Source organism: Neofelis nebulosa, chromosome 12, assembly GCF_028018385.1.
Source record: "Neofelis nebulosa isolate mNeoNeb1 chromosome 12, mNeoNeb1.pri, whole genome shotgun sequence".
Taxonomy (NCBI): domain Eukaryota; kingdom Metazoa; phylum Chordata; class Mammalia; order Carnivora; family Felidae; genus Neofelis; species Neofelis nebulosa.
In genome coordinates this window covers 83,388,444-83,412,370 of record NC_080793.1, presented here as the reverse complement: position 1 = coordinate 83,412,370, position 23,927 = coordinate 83,388,444, and the positions used below count along the sequence as shown (strand labels likewise).

Below are 23,927 nucleotides of genomic sequence, written 5' to 3'. Positions count from 1 at the left end.
AAATAAAAGTTAAAAAACAAACACTGTACCACGGTTTTATTTGTCAGATCTTTGGAAGAAAGTGTGGAGCCCTACTTACGATTCCATTCTGGACGCTGAAACCCAGCTGGTAGCGGAGGTCCGGTCTCCTGATCAACACGGTCGTCACTGGAGGACACCTCACGATGTTCAGCTTGACCCGGGGCTGATTCTTCAAACCCTGAAATGTGAATGGAGCACAGTGGAGATGGTGACCGGTGAGGCGGGCAGAAGAGATCCAAGCAGACAGCACCAAAGGCAAATGGAGTCCTAAGGAGTCCCAGGGGATCTTCCATTATTTCTGGGACACACGAAGCAGACCCGCATGCAGGCTGACCGTGCCCAAGCAGGGACAATCCACTGCTAGCCTGTACCAACTCAGGGCCCAAAGAGCTCATTGACCCCTCACACCTGTGGCCAGTGTGGTCTGTGAGCGCACAGGGCTTGTGGGAGACCTGGGGAGGCTGCTTAAGAATCAGCCACTCTGTGTTGGCACCATGTGTGGGCACCCTACCCTCACGGTCCGTCAAAACCCGTGCAGCCGATGAAACCAGCTGAGCCGCCCATCACTGAGCGTGGGCTCCTGCCGCCCACAGGAGCTGTCTCCTTCAGTCTCCTTGACAAACTGCAGCTCTAACTATGTCCATTCTACAGAAGAAGACACCGAGGCTCAGAGATCCTAAGCAACTCACCCCGCTTCGCCCGCAGCGGGATCCAACCGCACATCTGTTTTCAAAACCAAGCATTTCGCCTACACCATGATCCCCCCTAAAGACAACGGGACAGCGTGTATCATTCATGAGTAAGGCTTGCTCGACCAAGCTGCCAGGGAGAGCAATAAAAGAATGAATTCGTGCCACCAAAACTTCTGGCCTTGCACGGGGCCCTGTCGTCAGCTTACTTTCCTATCCAGCTCGAGTCCAGGGCTCCTAACATCTGACTTCCCCGCTGCCTTTGATGGATTGCAGTTGGTCCCTTCAACGTGTGAGTTTTGACGGTGCTCAATTTAACTTCCCACCTCCAGCATCTCTGCCCGTCTCCTGGGCGTTCTGAATCGCTCTGTTTTCTGCCGGATCGGAGCCTCCCAGGGGCTGCAATTTGGGTAATGCTCGGTGCTCACACGCAGGCAGCCCTCGCCAACCACTCTCTGTGGTTTCTGGAAGATCTCTGGGAAGCTTCTCTGGCTCACAAAGTGATGATGTCCAAGTGCAGCAGCAGCAGACGAGCTGAGAGCAGTTCTCCCCAGGCAAAGTCTGCCAGGGACTGGCCTTCCGCATGACACAGGCCTGCTGTCCACGGGCACAGGGCTCCGCAGGGCTCCGATGCATCAAGCTGTGTTTCCGCCTCTGCAGTCGGGCATCCTTGACACTCCACCCCTCCCTTCCTCCACCTGTGTCTCCACATCACTCAGACAAGTGGTGGGTGACACCCGGAGGTCCTGTAGTTCTGAGTTCCCCCTTTCCACGCATTCCTTCCCTCAGCGTATTTGCCAACAACACCACGTCTCGACCATTATGCTTAAAAACACCCATTTCTGCTCAGATCATGATCTCACAGTTGGTGAGATCGAGCCCCGCCTCGGGCTCTACGCGGACAGTGTGGATCCGGTTGGGATTCTCCCTCTCTCCTGCTCTCTACCCCTCTCCCACTCACGTTCTTTCTCTCTCAAAATAAATAAACATTAAAAAATATTAATAAAAAACCAATTTCTAAAATTAAAAATGGGCATCTTTCAGGAAGGTGGTGCTCAGATATTAATGCACATACAGTTGACCTTTGAACAATGCAGGGGTCAGAGGCGCTGACCACCCCCCCCCCCCAACCAAATCGTGCGGTTGAAAATTCACATACAACTTTTGAGTCCCCTGAAACTTAACTACTAACAGCCTACGGTGACCAGAAGCCTTACCAATAACATTAACAAAGCATATCTTGTAGATGGATTATACACTGTGTTATTATAATAAAGTAGGCTAGAGAGAAAGCAAAGGTTGCTAGGAAAATCACAAGTTAGAAAATACATTTCCAGGACTGTGCTGTATTTATTGAAAAACACCTGTGATAAATGGGCCCGTGTAATTCAAGCCCATGTTGCTCAAGTGCGTATCTCTCTCCCTCCAGTGCCTCGTCTTTCTCATCCACTTGACTAGTCAATATTTACTGATCACTCCCCGCGTGCCAAGGCTGGTGTTAGGCAGTGGGGAGGGCTGCAGGCACACGCAGGGCAACCAGAGGGGCTGGCCCCCCTTCCCGCCCTCCACAATCACACAGCAGGTGACCAGGAATTGGTTGGAACCAGAGGGAAGTATGCCCCCAAAACGAGCACACACAAGTCTAGCTTCTGAAGTCTGCACCTCTGGGGTGACGCAGGTGTGCATGTGACGCTCAGAGAGCACACCCTGAAAAGCCAGAGAAGGACTCTATTTTCTCAATTACCCCAAAAAAGCTCACATCGCTCCGGTGGGTTCCTTTTTCGTGTGTGTGAATTGACCGAAGAGGCCTGATTTGTCCTTCAGTGAACGAAGTTCTAGACTGAGGAAATGTGCTGCCAGATGAGGCTTAAAGAGGCGGCAATTTGGAGAAGAGACGGCAATTTGGAGTAGCCGGAGAACGTCACTGCTCCGCTGTTCCCCATCAGTGCTCCAAGTTGGGTCCCATTAACTTGGATTTCTGAGCTGCCATTTGAGAGGAGATGCCAATTAAATAAGCGGTCATTCTGTCCCCATGACAGCAGTGGAATGCTATAGCAAATTAAGAAATACTGTGGGAGAGGAAGGGGAAGGGAGAGGGGAGAGGGGAGAGGGGAGAGGGGAAGGGAGGAGACAGAAGCCAGAATCGTCTCTATAGTAACAGGAAAGCAGGACCATGATCCTGTGGAAGGGAGAGGAAAGCAGTGCTCTAGTTTAAAAAAGAAAAAATAATCAGGAGGGCAGGACCACAGAGGCAAGGAACTGCCTGAGGAACTGGCAGGAACAAGGCAAGGAGCTGACTGCTAACAAGCTTTGCCTACCAACACTTATGCCTTAGTAATTAGGACAGGAGAAACAGGTGCTAGGGAAGAAAGCAATGAAAAGGATTCATTACCTCTCTTTTCTCGAAATGTTTCTGTTTTCCTATAACTGGGGGTGGGATGGGGGAAAGTCAACATGTGTTAAAGTGGAAAGACACAGAATACATGGTGTAAACCCTTGTTTCTCAAAGGGCTTTGGGAGACTGGTGACGTCATCACCTGCCAGCTTGCTGAGGGAGAATCCCACCCCAGACATGTGCAATCTGCATTTCAACAACAGCCCCAGGGCTTTCAATTCAAAGTTTTCTAAGCCGTGAACTATCCATCTATATCCATCAGGATGAGAGCTGCTAACTTCATTGCAAGGTGCACTGGCACAACAGTGAAATGAGCTACCGACCAGAAGCCCTGAAGAAGCCCAGAATATTCCCCTGCGCTGGCCCCACAGGTGGGGCGGGGCAGTGTGATCATGTGCTTAGGTGGAGGCAAAAGAGGTATGCCGTCTAAGGACTTTTTTAAAATTTAAAAAATATTTCATTTTTTGAGAGAGAGGGTGCCAGTGAGCAAAGAGCAAAGAGAGAGAGAGAATCCCACGAGGGAGGGAGGGAGGGAGGAAGAGAGGGAGGGGGAGAGAGAGGGAGAGAGAGAGAGAGAGAGAGAGAGAGAGAAGCAGGGCTTCCCCAAAGCAGGGCTCGAACTCACAAACCCTGAGATCATGACCTGAGCCAAAGTCAGATGCTTAACCGACTGAGCCACCCAGGCGCCCCTGTCTAGGGAATTTTAAAACGATATGACAACCCACAGAAAGTCAGCATTTGGTGCTGGCAATCCTAGCTGAAGCCAGTGGTAAATTCTCCTCCCAGGCAGGATGGACCACTCACATCTCTCTGCTTGACAAAGCAGCACGTCTCAGGGCACCGAGGACGGTAGGCTGTGTCCTGGCTGGACCTGCCGGCTACGTCCTCGTCTGCTGAAGGCAGCCCTGGAGGCACTGGTTTTCTTGCTCTGCCTCTTCAGCAGTGATACCATGTGGCCTTTGAATTCTGATTCCACAGAGACTCCATTTACAGACATCAAAGATCAGCTCCCGGTGCAAACAAACCTTCTCCCCGTAAGAAACTGCTTCCAGGGTGCTCTGATTGCTCGCGGAGCGAGAGAGAAGATGAGTCCTTGTGGGGCCCCTGCGCCTAGCACTGGCCTTGGGGTCTCAGCCTCCCTCATCTGGTCTGCCTTCTTACATCTGGATGCAGCTGTCTGCAGGAGAAACCTGGGCAGGTCATCTGCACCCCGGGGGTCTCTGACGGCTTGTCTGTGAACCAAGTGCCCATGAGGGAGGGGGGCTGGCTGTCGCGAGGAGGGAGGGAGGGAATGAAGGTGGGCGCCGCCTGGCAGGTGCGTAACGGGCACGGGCAGGAAGCCTCAGGAAGCTTCTCCTCCGTATTCTCTCCCTCTTCTGGCTCCTCTTCCCCAAACGTTTCCAGGCCCAGATCCACTCCCCATGCTCCCTCACCCACCTCCCTCTCTCTGAATGGATCCCTTCCCCCACCTCTGAACCCCTGCACTCCCAAGACAGGCTTTCTCAGCCTTTGCACTTGGGCTCATTCTCCGCATGGGGCTGGGTGTCTGGCACCATCCTGCACCTCTACCCACGAGATGCTACAGCATCTCCTTCTCCCAGTTCTCTCAACCTAAACTGTCTCCAGACCCTGCCAAGCTTCTCCTGAGGAAGGAGGTGTGTGTCAAGATCCTCGGCCGAGAACCACTGCCTCAGGGGCTGAGTGATATCAAGGGGGCTGAGTGACCTGGACCCACCACTGATGAGTGATTACATCACTTTTCCGTGCCTCAGTTTCCTTACTTGCACAACGGGCATGACAATAGTACCTACCCTACAGAAGGCTGCCATGAGAGTGACACGAGCAAACGTGAACATTCTCATAATGGTGCCAGGCACACAGCGCTCAGCTGCCTTTAGCTACCCGTTCTTTCCTTCACATCTCTCCAGCAAGACCAAGTTCCTGGATGTAGACTGTCTATAATGTGTGTCTGGTTCCCATGGCCCCTCAGGGGTTTTTGTGCCCGAAGAGTGTTAAGTCATTTGCTCACTGGTATGAAAGGGTATCCGTGAACCTTGACACGTGTGAGTTGCCAAACGTGGGTGGGTCCTGTGACCCCACTCCAAGCCCCCAGACCCCTGGTCTCTCCACGGTACCACACCACTAAATCAGCCTTCCCTGGCTGAGCTCAGGCGTGTCTCCACCGGCTGCAAAGCCAGCCCAGTGCCCATCAAGTCAAGCAGCAACTCCAGAAGGCCAGTTCCCTTTATGTTAGCCATCCGCCTAGATCTTACTCCTCCCTTCCAAGCCCACCTTAAAAATCAGAAAGAATTCTCCTCCCTGTGTGTGTGCAGCATTTCTCCTCTCTGTTGCCATTAGGCCCACCGAACCCTTTCAGCGATAAATTATCCTCCACAGAAGTGCTGATATTCTGCTTCTCCAAAGTTCAGCTCTGCCTAACGGAGGCCCAATTAAACATTCATGAGTGAATATGTGCGTTCAAGGTAGGGTCTTTTATAGATATATTATATATATATATATATATATATATATATAATATGTATATATACATAATACATACATAATACATACATAATATACATAATATATATAGTATATATAATATATAGTATATATAATATATAGTATATATACAATATATAATATATATAATAAATATACTATATATAATATACATAATATATATTATATATAAACATATAAACATATATATAAATATATACATATATAAATATATATGTGTGTGTGTGTGTATGTGTGTGTATATATACATACACACACATATACACACACACACATATATATTAAAGGTAGGGTCTTTTAATATACATATGCATATATATATATATGTATATATATATATATATAATTTTTTTTTTTTAAAGTAAGCTCTAACCCAGCATGGGGCTTGAAATCAAGATCCTGAGACCAAGAGTCACATGCTCTACTGACTGAGCCAGCCAGGCGCCCCAAGGTTCTTTAATCTTTAATGTATGTTAAGAAGGGGTAGAGAATTTATTCAAGTCTAAGATGTAACAAAAAGAAATTAAATGAGGTCAAAGAGGACTATTTTTTCTCTGCGAATGATAATCTGTGGAGAAATCAGAATATATCTGTTTCACTAAAAACGAAGAGGCACCCCTCTCTGTCCTAGACGCTTAATTTGACTTCCCACCCTCTGACTGCCCAGCCATGGATGTTGGTTTTTGTGATTTTATTTCGAATAACCATTATATGAATTCATTCACTCTCACAGCCCATATACATGCATGCACACACACACACACACACGCACACATACACACACGCACACAGCTATGTTCTAGGTCACAGGCCTTCAGGAAACCTCGAGGGATGAAACGAAGTCATAGAACCCAGTCTGCCTGTGGTGTCACAGTGCTTGGCTTGGAGCTGGGGTCTCTAGATACTGAGGTGAAGGAGAAATGTTCCTCCTGGCCATGCAATCAGCAAGTTCCAATGTGCTCGAGAAACTACACATGGATGTTTCACTTCTCAGAAGAAAATCTAATTTCTTCCTCTCACATATTCCTATTAAAGTTTCATGTGAGTAGCTCTTCTCAGACTTGAGCAAGAGTGTCTGTTCAGGTTGAACGAGAAGGAATGGCATTCACATGTAAGGAGGAACACACAGCCCGTACCAGGAGTTCCCCCACTTCTCAGAGCACCTGGCACGTGTGGATCATGTTACATAAGCTCTGGGGGTGGGGGGCACGCTCACTTGGATCACAGCCACGGCCACTGTGAAGGAAACCGTGCTCTCAGACCTGAAGCATTGCCATGATTTGTAACAGGGATGGCCAATCACCTCAAGTACATCTAGCGGATTATCAGCGATTATCTGGATTACTGGGCTGTGGAACTTTGGTGGAGGCTGGGTGCAGGCTTAGGGGCATAGAGTGCTGTGACTGGTTAGTGATGCCTGCGATGGCACAGACAAGAGAGTGGTGTTATGCGAGTCAAATAGACCGTCTTTGATCAAAAAATGATTTCAGGGAGAAGCCTGTTAAGAGCCTGAGGGCAAGCCCATGCCTTTTGTGTTTGTGTCCTCCTCTGTGCCAGACCCTCAGTTTATGTCCATAGTGCTAATGACTGAAATACAGTCATACTTCATCCTTTTTGGGTTTTCCCATTTCCAGGTACCTTAATAATGCTCTGGCAGGTGGACAGAGGCAAGCCCACCAGGCTGGTGCCATTTATGGACATGATCTGGTCCCCGATATTCAGCTTCCCCGATTTCTCGGCGGGGCCTCCATGCATCATGTTGGCGATGATCACCGTTGGCAAGATGGACCCCCAGCCAGACTCCACAATCACCACACCCAGGATTTCTCCTTTCTGCTTCTCTATGAAGACCTGAAAGGGAAGGAAAAAACAAAACGACAACACTTAGAAAGCCTGAATCAGTAACCCCAGGGTAGTGACACAAATCAAAACTTTTCCCCACTTCCTATCTGGACTCAAGAAAGACATTTCCCTCGGGTGCCTGGGTGGCTTAGTCGGTTAAGTATCTGACTTCGGCTCAGGTCGTGATCTCACAGTTTGTGAATTTGAGCTCTGAATCCGGGTCTGTGCTGATATCTCAGAGCCTGGAGCCTGCTTCAGAATCTGTCCCTCTCTCTGCCCCTCCCCCGCTCATGCTCTCTCTCAAAAATAAACAAAAAACATTACAAAAAAAAAAAAAAAAGGAAGACATTCCCCTGAGGTTCCAACCCAAATGAGTCCTGTCTTCTCTTGATTCCATGGCATTTGGTAAGAAACACAGGTCCATATGATTTCTTGTAATTCTCACGCCACATAAGCAATCTTGTCTTGGCAATATAAACACAAAGAGCACCGGGTGCTTTTTTCTGTAGTCCCCAGGGAGGGGGAAAGAGGCTGTGTAGGTGGGGACTTTGGTGGTGCCTTATGGTTTCTGGAAATAGCTTTTGGGTCCTATACACCGGCTGCCCTAGTCCCCAGCGTTTCACAAGTTCTCTCCAACACTGAAGATTCTTGTGTTAAAAATAAATAAATAGACGTTATAGACATTCTCTCTTTGCAAGGAGAAAACTGAGGACGAAGGGGAAAAAAAATGATGCTAAGCTTATCTCCACCGAAAGGTTGGTCGAGGAAGTGGGAAGGTCATATTTTAGATGGGCATAATTGCTTCCTGGGCAGGGCAGAGAAGACAGGAATCAGTGTTGGTTATCTGCAGTCTCGTAAGATTTGTGAACACTTTCTGGAAGCATCTGACAGAGAGAATGTGTATTTATTTATTCAGATTCGCAGATACACACACACACACACACACACACACACACACACACACACACACACACACAGTGGTGGCGGCTGCTGAGCCCTGACAAAGGCTCCTCACAGGCTCATGTCCCTTTTCCTGGCTGCCGAAGCCCACAGCTGGCCGCTTCTCTGGAGAGCTGCCCAGCGGGACACATTCCCTATGACGGGCTGTTCAGTTGTGTCCTCCTCGAAATTCATATTCTCCAGTATCACAGTATGACCTTATCTGGGGGCTCCTGGGTGGCTCAGTCAGTTAAGCATCTAACTTCAGCTCAGGTCATGATCTCACAGTTTGGTATGTGAGTTCGAGCCCCGCGTCCAGCTCTGTGCTGACAGCTCTGAGCCTGGAGCCTGCTTCGGATTCTGTGTGTGTGCCTCTCTCTCTCTCTGCCCCTCCTCCACTCACATTCTGTCTCTGTCTCAAAAATAAATGAACGTTAAAAATAATAAATAAATTTAAAAGAATACGACCTTATTTGGATACAGAATCTTTGCAGAGGCAATCAAGTTAAAATGAGGTCATTAGGGTGGGCCCTAATTCAGTATGACTGGTGTCCTTACAGGAGGGGAAAGTTTGGACACAGACACACACGCACATAGGGGAAGATGATGTACAGACACAGGGATAAGACAGTCATTTCTTTTTTTTTTTTTTTTTTTTTAATGTTTATTTATTTTTGAGACAGAGAGAGAGCATGAACGAGGGAGGGTCAGAGAGAGAGGGAGACACAGAATCTGAAGCAGGCTCCAAGCTCTGAGCTATCAGCACAGAGCCCGACGCGGGGCTCGAACTCATGGACTGTGAGATCATGACCCGAGCTGAAGTCGGTCGCTCAACCGACTGAGCCACCCAGGCGCCCCAAGACAGTCATTTCTAAGCCAAGGTGGGGGGTCTGGGACACACCCTTCCCCCACAGCTCTCAGGAGGAGCCGACCCTGCGGACAACTTGATTTTGGACCGCTAGCCTCCAGAACTTCGACGTTTTTTTGTTGAAGAAACCCAGTCTGAAGTACTCTGTTAAGGCAGCCCGAATACACGGATCCACCCTCCTCCAAACTTGGTCAGTCAACGACTGACCAACACAGGGTACAAATGTCTACCAAATCCTTTGGCCCAAGGTGGGACAAGTCTTCCCTGTGACCCAGGGCTTCCTCTGGATCAGAATGAAGCTCATCTCCAGCAAGGCCACATTTCTCTAAGCTTAGCGTCCCTACCACCCTGCTGCCCACACTCACTTTTTCCTGAGTGCCCTCTCTCCCCAAATCCCTTGAACAAGAATCCCTGCCTCAGGCTCTGCTTCTAGGGAACAGAGGACACCAAACCTACGTTGGTGGATAAAAAGAGCACTTTCTAATACAGTACTTTGTATCTCCTTGGGGAAGCTGAGCCCCTGGACTAGACTTTGAAGACACCCAGTTCCGACCTGAGCCCTGGGGGGGCCTCTTCCACACAGACCCCATGCTCTAGCCATGCTGTCTCATTCATGGCCCCCCAGACAGCTCCAGGCTTCTATACTTTGGCCCAGCTCTCTGCAGTCTTTTACACTTTCCAAAGAATACCCAGACCTCCAGCCCAGCTCCAATGGCTGCGTTTTCCTCCAGACACTCCTGCAAAGCTCCGTCTGAAGCAACAGGCCGCCCCTGGAGGAGCACAGAGTCTGTCACCTGAGACCCGACATCTGCTCCATTCTCACAGCGGTCTTTGACCAGTGCTTGTGCTCAATACCATCACTAAACTTTTCTGTGCCGTTTCTGAGACGGTGGGCTTGGGAAGGCGGGGAACAGGTCCTGTTCACCTCTGGAACCCACCCCAACTCTCGCTCAGGACTGCCCGGCGCAGAGGACAGTCCACCTTGGTGACAGGCCCTCACGAGAGGGGAGCAGGAGTCGGGCCTGAGTCCCCGGCAACGTCCCGCTGATGACGCGTTCCTCCCTCAACTGTCCCACCTTCCCTCCCCGGCAGGGCTGCTCCCACACTCCTGGGGCTCCTGCCCCTCCGGCCGAGCTCGGAGAAATACCTACATCTTTGCAGTTTTCCGACTTGGAGAAGTGGATGAGGTCGTCGTTGTACATGTCCTGGGTGTTGAGCAGATCACTGTACTCCTTCTGGCTGAGGTCTTCAGGGTTAATCCCGTTGGCCCTGAGGAATTCCTGGTATGCCACGCTGAAGGCCTGCCCGATGGACTGTGCGATCAGCTGGGCCTGGACGGTAGCCGGAGAGGGAAGACAGAGGTCAACGAGCAAGCCCTGCTGGCCAAAGTGCCTGGGTCCCTGCAGGACCGGGAGCCCCAGGCATCAGCCAGGCCGGTGGGTCGACACGCGGCACCAACCCCTGCAAGGGGCCGTTCCCAGAATGACTAGGGACGTGTTCCACTATGACGGTGATCACAAGGGAGCCACCGGCATCCAGTGAACAGGAGTCAGGGCTGCCGGACCCACTGCCATGAAGAGGACGGTCCTGCCCAAAGATGAGCCACTCTACACCCTGAACAACCCCGAGCCCACCGGACGCTTGTATCCATGGACCACCCGGACCAAACCATCTGAGTCCAGGGTGCCTCTTCAATTTATGTAGAACACAAAGGCATTAACTGCACGGTTCTAGTTCATGTGGAAGGTTCCGAACACACAGCTGCTATGTTAAATGAGAGAAGATGATGACTGCTTCATCCAGCATTTTCCCCAAGACGTAAGCTTCAAGATTTTGGAAAATCATTAGCAGCAACGCTATCGGTGGTTATCTGGGTGGCCAGCAAATCACATCACCAGCAGCCTGTGTATTTGCTGCACACTGAGGGCATTCTGCATGAGGGTGGGGCCCGTCTACACGTCCATGTTCCTACTGAGCTCTCAATTCAAAAGGTCAACTAAGAAGGGTTTCCAATATTCAGCTAAACGTTATGTCGGTGTAAGCATGGGACGGCTCTGCGATTCCTTCTGGAATGGCCGGGCCTGAGCATCGACATGCTGTAGTAAGTACAATTTTATTTGGGCTTGCTTTCCTTTAATTTTCCTTTGTATTACATTTATGGCAATGCTTTAGTCTGTGGACAAATTTTCAAAGGGGGAGGTTCTATTACCTATGAATTTTATTTCAGGACGGTAACGGGGCACCACAAAATATCTGTAGTAGGAAGGGGGTTCTGGGTCCCACGGAGTTGGAAACCCTGATCGAGCCCAACCTGTAGTTTCCAGGTGAGGAGGCTGAGGCCCAGAGACGTGAAGGAACTTGCTCAAGGTCACACAGCTCACGGGGCAGGAACTGTGCTTCCGTAGGTTCTTTCTCGGCAGCCTCTCCCTGCATTAATTCACCCACGCTATGAATTCAGCTCGCTGGCCGCCACCAGCATTTCTCACGTGCCTGTGCTTCATTCAGCACTAGCCAAGGACCGTGACAGCAGTCCTCGCCTCTAGCCTGTGACTGACGGGAGCACAATAGTACCACGAGCCCTCATTCTAAGCTCTAGAGACCATGTTTCAGAATTTAGAAAATTTTGGATTTTAGAAAGGCAACAGGGTGCATGTATCACACACGGTCTAAAAACCCCATCGGAACCCGGGGAATTGCCCTGTAGCCAACAGTAATATTCCTGCAGCACAATGGAGAAGATTCATGGTAAGCTGGAAAAATCCTAGACATGGTCTCATGGCAGTCCCGGATAGGCTTATCAGCCCATGGACTACAAAAACCCCTTTTGCTTCTCGAAGCCCTTTAGACTTGGGAACTATGGGTCTGTTTCATCGCCCCCGTTGGACAGGCAGGCACAGAGGCTGAGAGGTGAAGGTAGCAGTTTAGCTAAAAGCAGCTGATGAACACTGAAATTGGAACCTCCTATGGTGGCTGGCTGTAGGCAAAGAAATGTTTCACTTTTCTCACTCTGTGAATCTGGTGACTTCACACGCACGAGTCATGAACAACGAGGACCGCCGCCCAGTGTCCTGAGTAAAACCGGAAGCAAGGCATCACTACAGGCACAAGAGGCACATGTGGACGGATGACCTGAAAAATGGCAGCACGTGTGCCGTTACTGACGGAGGCCCCTGGCAGATGCACAGGCTGCTGCTGTGCGCGCGCTGTCTCCCGGGGCCACACGGCAGCCCGTGGGGGAGATGCTGTCGTTTTACACAAGCTTGGGGGCCTCACAGCCTGTAGGTGGAGGCAGGATCCAGATCCAGCTTTCTCGGCTCTGGAGTCAATGCTCTTCTGTCCTTTGCTTCAGAAGCAAAGGGGGTAAAATAAGATTGCTGGGTCCGCTCTTGCCACACCTCTTGCTTCCTCATTCCTTTCATCATCTTCCCAGAAGCCTGCACAAAAAGGGACCCCCTCCTTAGGAGCTCAGAGCCAGCTGGGGCAGCAGAGGGTCACGTGGGCATCCACATGCCTGGGGGGGGGGGTGCAGAGCTAACTCCACCTTTCCAGCCTGCCTGCAGGACACGCGAGCCTTAAACTTCCAAGTGTCACTTCCGAAACTTTGAGAAACTTCCAGAACTCATTTTCTCCCCGTCTGCATGCTTGGCCTCCAGCTTTCAAGGAATACCGGGGGGGGGGATGGCTGCCTTCTCAGCGATCTCGTCCCTAGGGGGCTGTATTCTAGGGAACCAGACCAGCGGACGATGGTTCAGAGAGCGTGAGCGTCTCCACTCCCTGTGGCTGAAGCCCCAGGGAAGAGCAGCTGGCCTTGGACTCCTAACTTCTTGCAGGAAGGCAATTTACTGCAGCTAGATGAACACCCTCCTGGAGAAAAATGGCCTCATTTAAGGCTCCCACAGGCAATTTTCTTTAGCTAAGGGCTCTCTGCTCAACATGAGTAACAGTGCTTATGCCGCTGTGGCGGGAGGAAAATCAGCACAATGACGCGGACACAGCCCCACTGGGGGGGGGGGGTGCTCTATGGTTCCAGACCTTCATCACGGGGCCATGGACCCTGGCCCTGAAGGGAGCTTCTAAGACCTGCCAAGCTTGAGGAGAAGCCAGATGCCTACGAAGCTTGAAGCCCAGAGGCCTCCCCAGCAGTTCCAGGGATGCCTGGGGGAAGAAGGCCCAAGGGAGGAAGGGGCCCTGCCTCTGCGGTGAATGAATTGTCTCCGTTGACTGTGATGCCTGGGAAGATGGGGGTTAGGACTCACTGGCTTGGTGACAGGAGGAGCTGCTGGTTTTCGTGAGGACAGAGAGCTGGCAGGCAGTGCTCCAGCCGCTGGCGGGGGTGGGGAGGTAGGAGCAGGAATCCTAACTGTCCTGTGGTCTAGAGGGCGATCCTACACAACCGAGAATGGTCCTCCCCAAGTGCCCTCATGCCCAGGAGACATGCGCTTGGGGTCCTCATGGGTCTGACTGCTTTCCTTCTCCTCTTTCCCCTCATTCTAAGCCATCCTCAAACTATACCAGCGGGCCCCTACCTCAGGGCCTTTGCACTTGCTCTTTTATTAGTCTCAGTTGATGCAGGTCTCTCTTCAAATGTCACTTCCTCAGACAAGGCTCTGTTGATTATCCTACCTGAAATAGCTCCTGTCCTGGCTTTATTTTTCCTTAAGGAACTTCTGGCTATCTAGCTTAAGTACATTTATCTATTTATTTTCTATCTCCCTATGAGCATCATACTGAATACCTTGTCTGTTTATTCAGCCTTGTATCCCTAAAACAGTGCTTGACACATAGTAGGTGCTCAACAAATATGTGCTTCATGTATGATTGAGACCGACTCAGGTTCTGAGAAAGAGAGAGAATCTGGCCCACCCAAAGGCAGCCCAGGTCACCCAGGGGGGAGATCCGGGGAGGCATCCTTACATCCTCAGACTCAAAGACGTGGCATATCATCTTGTACTGCCTTTTTCCATCCTGGGATGGGTGGGAGGCTTCCACATTCTCCTGGGAGTTGGAGCGGGGCATCCGCCTGCGGGCCATCAGTACGACGATGTTCCCGATGTCTGCTATATAGGAAATGGTCCTCAGAGGGTGGTCCATCATTGTCTCCTGGAGGGCACAAGGGAGAGGATGCTGAGTCGAGAGCAGCATCTAATGGCCCGTGAGAGAGTCTGTCACCCCACAGCCCGGCCAAGTGCAGTCCCCGTGTGGCAGGTGGGGGTGGGGGCTGGGTTCAAAGGCTGCTGCCAAATTTACATGCACCCACTCAGGCCTGGGGGCAGTTCCCTGGACTAACAATGACCCAGAGCAAGAAGGGGTCTGTGGCATGTGAAATAAAACGTTCAGTCGTTTTACAACCAGTAGAATCTCTGGTGGAGAAGTTCAAAGAATAAAATATCCACATGTGATGGTTGCATTGTGCGTGTGTGCGTGTATGTGTACGTGTGATTTTAAATAAAATTTTGTAAAAGGCGAATCTGTTCAAGGTCACGAATCTTCTCGTGAAAACTTACGAGAAGGATTTGCAAACAGCATCCATGGCTTATTTTTTCCTTAGATCTTCAAGGAAATGGTCCCAGACCACCACAGCCCCCTCCCCCGCAGCGGGCGCCGCAGACACAGCCTTCTAGCTTGTTTGGAAGCCAGCAGCTGAGGACAGGGGACCTACGGACATGGGCACAGGCTCGGAGCGGCCACGCTGGGAACTTCACCCCGGGAAAGGCGGCCGGCCAGCTAATACCTGTGTGTCGGCATTCAGTACTTTGATTCTCTGGGTAGAAATGAAGAGATCCACCTCGGTCATCGGCTGAGATTCCCCTTCGGGAGCCTGAGAAGAAAGATGCACCAAGGGAAAGCTTAACGCCTCACCCCGACTCGAGGGCACAGAAGCAAGGTTAGCTCACACACAGAGGCACTGAGACACAGTCACCAGAACGGCAGGGCTGACTCCAGATTGCGACTGCCAAAGCATAAGGGACCACAGAGGACGGACTCACGAACGAGGGTGAGCGTTGCCGGTTAAGGGGGAAGACGCCCAATCCCCTCTGCTTCTCCCCCTACAGAAGAAGGGTGTGACTCTGGGAAGGATGGTCGTGAACTGCCCTTTCTACAAGGCTTTTGGAACCCAACAGATTGAAGAATAAGGGCAAGTGACCCACACCCCGAGACCTTGGAGAAGTCAGAGTGTCTGCCCCTGTGCCAGTGATGGGGGACAATGTTTACAGCAGGAGCAGTCATTTGGATGCAGTTCTGGTAAAAGGGTCTTCACATTCGCACATCACCACAGCGACACAGAAGCCGTACCCACTCCTGAAGCCACCCCATTAAGGAGGAGCCCCAGATGCCTCAACACCCCATAGGTAGCCCACAAGCACCTAGAAGCTTGATAACCAAACAAGTACATCCGTCTCGTTCACTTAGGGTTTAAGTCCGCACAGTGTGGTTATTAGCGAGTTTTCTTTTTTGCATCCAGCAATCTGACAAATCCACAAGTCAAACGTGACTGTAATTGAACAGACCCAAGTCCCTGCCACATTAATGCTCCTGAAGGGTGGGAACTTTCATACTCCTGTAGGATTCATTTAGCATCTCCAATCCGCAGCCTGTTGTCTCTCTGATGTGAAATGGCTCATGAGCAACAGAAAACAGCCACTTTGGGCAACTCAGTTTTGAGAAACGTTGGCTAATGGGGCGGTTCAAAAAGAAATCTGAACGAAAACTTGCTGGATGCAGAAAACAAAAACAAAATAATAAAAAGGCAAAACGTAAATAAATGAAAAGAACAGGCATAACACCAAGCTGATGACGTTATTTGTACTGCACCTTCTTTCTGCTTTTGGCTAATTTCTGGGCCATCTGCTTAGCATGGAAACAGAGACAGGAGAACAGTTAGAAAAGAATTTGCAGAGACTCAAAGCCAAAAAGGGAATTGACAAACGAGTATCAATAGTGCATAAAGCATTTCTGTGACAGGAGAACTGACTTAAAAAAAATCCTGGTCTACAGACAATTTCCTAACTCACGATTTCGTAGGTGGCAGGGGCCGTAGGAGGAAGGAAATGGATGGAGGTGCTTTTTCTATGTAACTGCAATCGCTGCTTTCAAAGAACCAACTTGGTTCTGTTGATTTTCTTTATAGTACGCCTGTTGGCTACTTCCTTGATTTCAACCTACATCTGAATTTCCTTTTACTTTCTTTGGATTACATTTGATTTCTTTTTTCTAGCTTCCTGAGATGAACATTTAAAGGACAGATCTTTACACTTGTTTTTTCCCCAATACATTTATTTAAAGCTGTGAATCTCCCTCCAAGCACTGCATTAGCTGTATCCACAAATTTGTCATATTCCAATCTAATTATCCCTTCAAAATGTTTTCTAATTTCCACCGTGAGTTTTCCCTTGAACTTTGGATTATTTAGAGTTGTGTTATTAATTTTAATACATTTGGGGATTTTCTAGTTTTCTTTTTGTTACTTATTTCTGAATTAATTCCACTGTGGTCAGAGAACATACTGAATTATGCTGGGTTCTTAGCCCTATGATCCAGAACATGACGGACTGTGGTGAATGTCAGGTGGACTTCAAAAGATGCATTCTTCAGTTGTTGGGAATAGTGTTCTACCAATATCAATGAGGTCAATTAGGTTGGTTAAGGGTACAGTTTAAATCTTCTGTGTGCTGCCTGATATTTTTGTTTGTTCTAAAATTTACTGAGAGAGGTGTGTTAAAATCTCCAGCTGTTACTATGGATTTGTCCCTCTCTCCTTTTGGTTCTGCTAATATTTGCTTTATCTGTTTTATATGTGTGTTATAAGGTACATACAGATTTAAGGTACTTGTGTCTTTCTGTTGGATTCATCTTTTTATTGTTCATCTCTAGTAATAATTCTTGCCTTAAATTTGTGTACTATTAATACAGCCTATTCCTAACTAGAAATAGATTAACATTCGTCCCCCCACCTTTTCTCATAAGTAAAAGAGAACACAGTTGATTAAAAAAGAGAGACAGACTGCAGCCAGATTGTCTAAAACTGAATCCCCGCTCTGTGACCTACTAGCTGCGTGACTTGGAGCGAGCCGCTTCATGTCTCTGTGCCTCAGTTTCCTCGTCTGTAAAATGAGGATAAAAACAGTATCTACCACATAGGGCTGTTGTGAGGATAAAATAAATGTGTGCAAAGCTCTTAGAACAGTGTCTGGTGCATTATGAGCGCTACATTTGTGTTGGATGTTACAGGATTATAATTTACCTACGTCAGAATGTAATTTCTTGGCTCTTGGTAAGGCTTGCTGGATATACACAGATCCTGTACAAATAATGGTGAGTCAATGGCCAAACCACGCACGCTGTTGTGGTGACGGGGGTGGGTGGAGGACTGTCTGCTCTCTCATACTCCTTCGTACTCACCTGGGGAAAAGCCCTTTTGCTCCCAGCAGCACGTCTCTAGTTCATTAATGAGTCAAACGGGGGTGTCTGTTCTATCTCACTGGAGAGAAACCAGATGAGTTGGCCATCCAAACACCAAGTACCTCATCTCTGGTGCAGCCAGGAAACTAGGGCAGCCCTCCTCTCCCCGCCAACCCCACAGCTCTTCCTGGTGGCCATGAATTCATGGTGAACAGTCTGCTCTGGCAAAGTCAGAAGGCAGCAAGCGCAAGGGGGTATCGTAACTGCTGCGTGCGGTGGTGGGCGTGGGTCCGCGTCTGAGGAGTGGCCCTGTGCTGATGCTCCGCCAGACCATGCAGATTTCTATGTGGGATCCGACAGTCCCATGCCGGGGGCGGGGGGTGTTCTCATCTGCATCGGCTGCCATCCTCATGATAAATGACCACTGTGAGATCCTCACGTGCATGTGTTTGTTCTACCACTTTCCCTGAAATTATCTGGCCGGCATACAAGAATTTGCGATATTCTCGATACCAAAACCTAACAGCTGTGGGACGGGTCAACATTCTTCGCTGTAAGGAGCAGGGATCTGAAAGGGTCCTCCTCTCAGAGGAAACTAAGTCTGCTGCCAATGGAATAACCACACTTTTTTTTTTTTTTTTTTAACTGGAATGGTTGATGAAGAAAGAGAACCCAAATGGCCAACCGAGTTTCATGAAAGGCATCCTGAGATAATTTCTATGAAGCGAAGGAGATTTTATGCACCTAAAGTAATACCAGGTGCTCAACCACACGTGCTGCTCAGGTGTCCTGAAACCAATTCTAATCTGAACTTTACACACGACACGCGGGAGACGGTCGGGTCCGGAATGAGAAATGGCAGTAGCAGAGGAGCCCGAGAGGACTAGAAGGCCTGCGTGTGTCCTAAAGCAGTGAGTGACAGCATCCCTTGCAATCCTCGTGATTCACGGGACCGACTGCGGCTTGCCCCTCAGTAAGCTGTGGCACCAGGGACATAAACCGTGGAACTGTCACTCACCCTCTCACTCTGCGAGGCGTGTTTACTGTCGTTAAGACTCTCGAGGTTAGTCATGCTGGGGATCCTCCGGACTCTTCTAGCTTTTCTTTCCCCAGCTGACATCTACGGGGCACTCGCTAGGTGCCACGTCCTTCTCAGCAGCTCACTTGTGTCGCAGTGCGAAAGCTTTGGGCAACCCTGTGAGGTGCCTACCGTACTCTCCTCTTGCAGAAGCGGCAACTGAGGCACAGAGAGGCTAATTAACATGCTAAAGGGCGCTCAGCTGTTAAGAGGCAGGACAGAGATCGCAGCCCCTGAAATCTCACTCTACTCTCCAAACTACTAGTTGTGCACCTCGGGCAAGTCTCAGTGTGTCAGTGAACAGGGCTGATCATACCCACCTCACAGGATTTCCCACCCCCTTCATTTTGAGGAGTAAATGAGATCAGTGTATGTGAAGGACGTGCTCCAAGTGCTCATATACCCTTTTCACGTTAATCACAGGCTTCTTTGAGTCACGTGGGAAATCACGTGGCTTGCACAAAGCCTCACTGGTAGCGATTTTCATTCCACAATGAAGTCCTGATTGTTGACGGTTAAAGAAAACCTTTCCAGGAAAGAACAGAAAAATCTCATCTTTTTGGGACAAGCCAGGGAAGACAAACATGAGAATGGGTGATAATGAGAGCTCCTGAAAAAAGCACAGCAAAAAACATCCAACGCCATTTGTGAGTCAAGGACACGAGCTTCACAAATGTGGGAAGGATGGAGACATGTATGCCCCGTCCCGCGTGGACGTGAAGCAGTTTCCGGGGCTCAGGGAAGGGCCCGGCAGGCCAGCCCGTCTTCTGGCCGAAGGGCAGCGAGCAAGAGGGTGGAGTGAGGCATGGATGCAGCGGAGAGAAAGGAAGACGGGGTTCCAGCCGCGATGGCTTCAAGGCTGGGTCTCTAGGCAGGGTCAAGGCACGGCTCCCACACTGTGGGACGAATGGGGCGTCTCTATCTACGGTGCTAGAGACACTGACAGCACATAGGGCAGAAGTTGCTCCCAAAACGTGTTCCAGAGAATCTCAGAGGCACGACTTTCAACAGGCACCCCACAGCGATCATGTATTCTGTGTTCAGATAACGACGGGAGTTTCTGGTTAAACAAGGTGAATGAGGTCTCCTTAGTACAGGACTTCTCAAAATCTTAGATAGGAGAACGTATGTGGCAAATTCAAAAAAAGGGATCTATTTTGCGGCGTTTCTTGAGCTAATGTGCCGACAGAACCTCATCGGCGGGAGGCACGCAGCGTGATTGGGATGCCCCAGAGCACAGAGAAAAGATGCTCCATGAGGATGGTCTACCCCTGTGTTGGACAGTGGTCCCCAAATTACAGTGTACCTTAGAATCTCCCTGAAGGCTAATGAAAACACAGATTCCTGGGCACTACCTGCCCCCCACCATGAATTTCGGACTGGGGTGAGCCTGAGAATCTGCATTTCTAACAAGTTCCCAGGTGGTCCTGATGCTGCTGGTTAAGGAATCCCATTTTGAGAACTACCTCTTTAATGCATTCCTTAGTCGTATGGGGGCTTCCTAAAAGGATATTTCTTCTCAGAAATGACGAACAACAAAGGCAGAAAGGATACATTAGGGAGGGTCCAAAGATGGAAAAAAAAAAAAAAAACTTAAGAAAAATGGCAGATGTCTTCTAATTCTGATGTTGCATTTAGATCCACCTTATTTATTACATTTTGATAGACGGAAAGGCTTTTAATTTCAGATTCCTCAACCTGCCTTGAATTACTGTTACTTAACCAACCGTCTTGGTTCCCTTATTAGACTGCAAGTTTCTCAAGGTCAAGGATTGGGTCTTGGTTAGTTTTTATCTCCTGAGATGCCTCTCACAAGGGTCTGTAGAGGAACAGTTTGCTTTCTGAGCCAAATTCCTTTGTTTTCCTCTCACGTTAACTAGAAAATTTTGGGCCAAACCACAACTCCAAATTCTCTCCCCATTTGGCAAATAAATTTATAAATTCTTCAAGAAAATATTAATTCTGCAAACTCCAAGTGCGAGTCAATGAGCACCACAACAGACCCCCAGGAGGGAAGTTAAAGACAGTTCTGAAAGCCCAGCTTCAGGTTTGGTGTTTGCTCAGAGTGAAAGTACCACAGACACCAGGGCCACCCAAAACTCATGGTGAGGAAGGTCTCACCCACACCCACTGGTCAAACTCTGTAGGCAGAGGAAAGAAAGAGGGGTAAGATGGGGGTCCCCATGGGGAAGAAGGGAAGGAAAAGGAATCAGAAACAGGAGGAGGAAACCCCTCTTGGTTCAGATGACACATCAAGGTAGAAATCACTTATCAGTTTGTCCTGAGGATACTGCTAAATGGATTTCCAAATAAATCCACACATTTTCCTCTTTCTTTCCTTCCTTTCCTGGACACTGTCTAATCTGTAGCTACCTTCCTCTCTGCATCTTTATAGAGGTGGCCTAGAATGACTCATTCCTGAAAGGTCAGCCTCTCTTTAGGAAACAGGGTGGCACCACATCCCTTACAGAAAGGGGTCTCCTACGTGCATGTGCGGGCCCACAGTGCAGGCGCCCGCGAGACCATCCCCACTGATCCAGAGAAATGGTCTAGGTGCCCTGGTTCCCTCTATGAAATCTCAGGGCACATCCTGACATAGTAGCTTTCTAGAGGAGTGCAGAAATAAACCATGGGTCTGTGCCCCTAGCATTTGAAAAAGCATCAGGCTGGGGGTCAAGTCAAACAACTTGATGGGCATTTAAATTGAGGTAAAAGGAATAGGAGGCAGAATATATTTAATGACAGGCAACAGCCCCTTCAGATGCACAGAAGCACATCGCAAAGATGATACTTACAAATGAAATGTAACCATTTAACTTTACCACTCTATAATGAATTCCTTACACTACAATAATTTGCTGTAAAAAATAAATATATGTGTACCAGATGTCTGCTCTGCTCTAGGCAGGTCTAAAATGGATTTATAACCAGACAGCCTCATCTTGCTTGTTATGATCAACAAAACCGTCGAATTTTTTTGATTCAAATCAACCGTGGAACTTCTGGATACCGATCCTTTGAAGCCTCAAAGCGAACCTTCTGGTTTCTTATCAGGGAGGCTGGACTTTAAGAAGGGAAAACCGCGCTCTAGGACCTCACTGCAGAAATCGGAAGCTGTAATTCACAGCAAGCTGGGTCGTGGCTGGGCTCTGGCTCGGGGGGGCCACAGCACACGCTGAGCACGCCTTTACGTTCTGGGGATGTGCCTGCTCCCTTCCTCCAGGTCACATGTCACAGGGCAGTGGAAAGAGATAAACTATCTGTGGGACTCAATGGCTCCCACTCAGGAGACCGATAACCAAGGTGCCCAGTATGATACCCTAACCTGAACGTGTGTGAAACCTGGATGGACAGAAGCCGGGAGAACTCATCTCAAAACAGCACAGTTTTCTGCCCTGCGGACCTTCAGGGCTCCTCTGGGGGCGGGCTGTTGCTCTGTTCTGAAGGAGTCACGTGAATGGGCTGTGGTGGTGCTCCCTGACAGGGGCTGAGGGGTGCTCTGGCGTTCTGTGGGAGTTACATCTGTATGCTGTCCACCTGCATCCAACACCTGCCCTCCTGCTCAGGTACACCCTGCACCCTTACTGGCTCGATTCACTTCTCACTGGTGCTGTGGAGCCCGAGGGCAAGGCTCTCCCTCTATACACTGCTGTTTTCTCTTCCTTCCGGAGACCTTGCCCAGCCTTGCACACTCAAGTGCTCAAGAAATCCTTTCTCCTGGATTAAGGACCCTAAGTGACTGGCCTACACTTGTTCTTCTTCCCCTTTCCACGCTGCCCCCGTGACACCAGGAGGTAACCGGGGCACGTGTGCACACGACCACACAGGAAAGGGAAGGGTTCCTTGAGGAGGAATGGGATTTTGACCGGCTGAAGCTGGACAGAACCAAATCCGGGGAGTCCTAACCTGTTCCAACTTGCTGGAAATACCTGGTTCTGGGTTTCGGTGGTGCTGGTATCCCCGGGGCTCCAGGTGGACTGGCCTTGTGGCCCCAGCATGGCTGCCCAGTGGTTCTAGGTGCTGGTGGTGCTTACTGGCACCAGAAGTGTCCCTGGAGCCCTAGGTCTGTCCATGATTCCAGGTGGCGCTGGCATCATGGTGGAGATTCTAGAGCTCGGCATTTCCATTGGGATCAAACCAGTTCTAGCTGGCTCAAAGTGGTTGTGAATGGTTTCAACCAGATGCAAGTCGTTCTTGCTGGATCAAAACAGGCTTGCTCCTTTTAAATCTTGATAAGGCAGATCCCAATCGGTCATGACTGGCTCAAGCCTGTTTAAACACTGGGCTAGCTACCTCGTCATGGTTAGACTTGATCCAATGGCTCCCTGTGCCTGGAGCAAACCAGTTCAATCTAGCCTGAGCAGGATCAGCTGGCTCAAAAGCAGGAGGCTGCGTCTGAACCACGCCTGTAACACGAAGTGTTCAAGTCACTGACTGCGACGTGCGTGAAAATCCAGGGATAAAGCTCTTGTGCTGGAGAGGTGATGCTCAAAATGACATCGTTCCTCATGCTACCAGCTTTCCAAAGTTTAGGATCATATGTGCTTTTTCTTAACACTGGCCATTGAGAACACCCCAAGTATAAGCATTTATCCAAAAGGACTCAGGCACACCTTTTTTCTGTTGGCAGGTACACCATCCCAATCCGCTCTCTCCTACACTTGGGACTAGATATGCATGAGGTATGGGGGAGACCACCGTGGATGGCTCAGGCCGCCACACCCACCCCCAGCACCCCCTTACCTTGATCCTGCTCACGGCTTCCTGGGCCTGCATCATGCGCACGTTTTTGGAAGGAGTTTTGTCTGAGAGCAGCTGGGTGGAGCCAAGGTAATTGGCAGCAAAAATGATCCCATCGATCAAGTCTTCGGGGTCACAGGGTCCGGGAACTGGAACACACAGAGCCGCAGGGGTGAGTGAAGCCACCCTGGGGTGGGCCCAACAAATCGCCGACCGCACAAGCACCCTCCCCGACCGCTCAGTGCCAGCACAGGTGGCCCCCGCGGTGGAGACCTTGAGCAGGTGCATCCCCCTGCCAGTCCAAGGCACCTCTCCGGGTCTGCCTTCACTCACACCTTGTTTTCAAAGGGAAGAAACAATTTCTTCTTCATCCACTTTACCCAGGCCATTTACTGGGAGAAATGATGTGTTTATTTAAATATGAAACATACA

The 23,927-nt window shown here is 49.6% G+C and overlaps 1 protein-coding gene across 8 annotated transcripts in view; it reads right to left on the bottom strand.

The window, feature by feature from the left end:
• APBA1 (amyloid beta precursor protein binding family A member 1) overlaps window positions 1-23,927 on the bottom strand; it is a 208,905-nt gene that overhangs the window by 7,311 nt on the left and 177,667 nt on the right. For 5 of the 8 annotated variants that reach the window (XR_009251847.1, XR_009251848.1, XM_058695743.1 and 2 more), the window contains 7 exons: window positions 23,499-23,644; window positions 16,091-16,126; window positions 15,009-15,095; window positions 14,192-14,377; window positions 10,429-10,608; window positions 7,267-7,479; window positions 80-199 (listed from right to left, as the gene is read on the bottom strand). Coding sequence is in view for 6 of the 8 variants with exons in the window: in XM_058695743.1 (XP_058551726.1) it covers window positions 80-199; window positions 7,267-7,479; window positions 10,429-10,608; window positions 14,192-14,377; window positions 15,009-15,095; window positions 16,091-16,126; window positions 23,499-23,644 (968 nt within the window). In the remaining 2 variants the exon portion in view is untranslated. The remainder of the gene's footprint in view (window positions 1-79; window positions 200-7,266; window positions 7,480-10,428; window positions 10,609-14,191; window positions 14,378-15,008; window positions 15,096-16,090; window positions 16,127-23,498; window positions 23,645-23,927) is intronic. The other 3 variants (XM_058695745.1, XM_058695747.1, XM_058695749.1) reach the window with 3 other exon arrangements.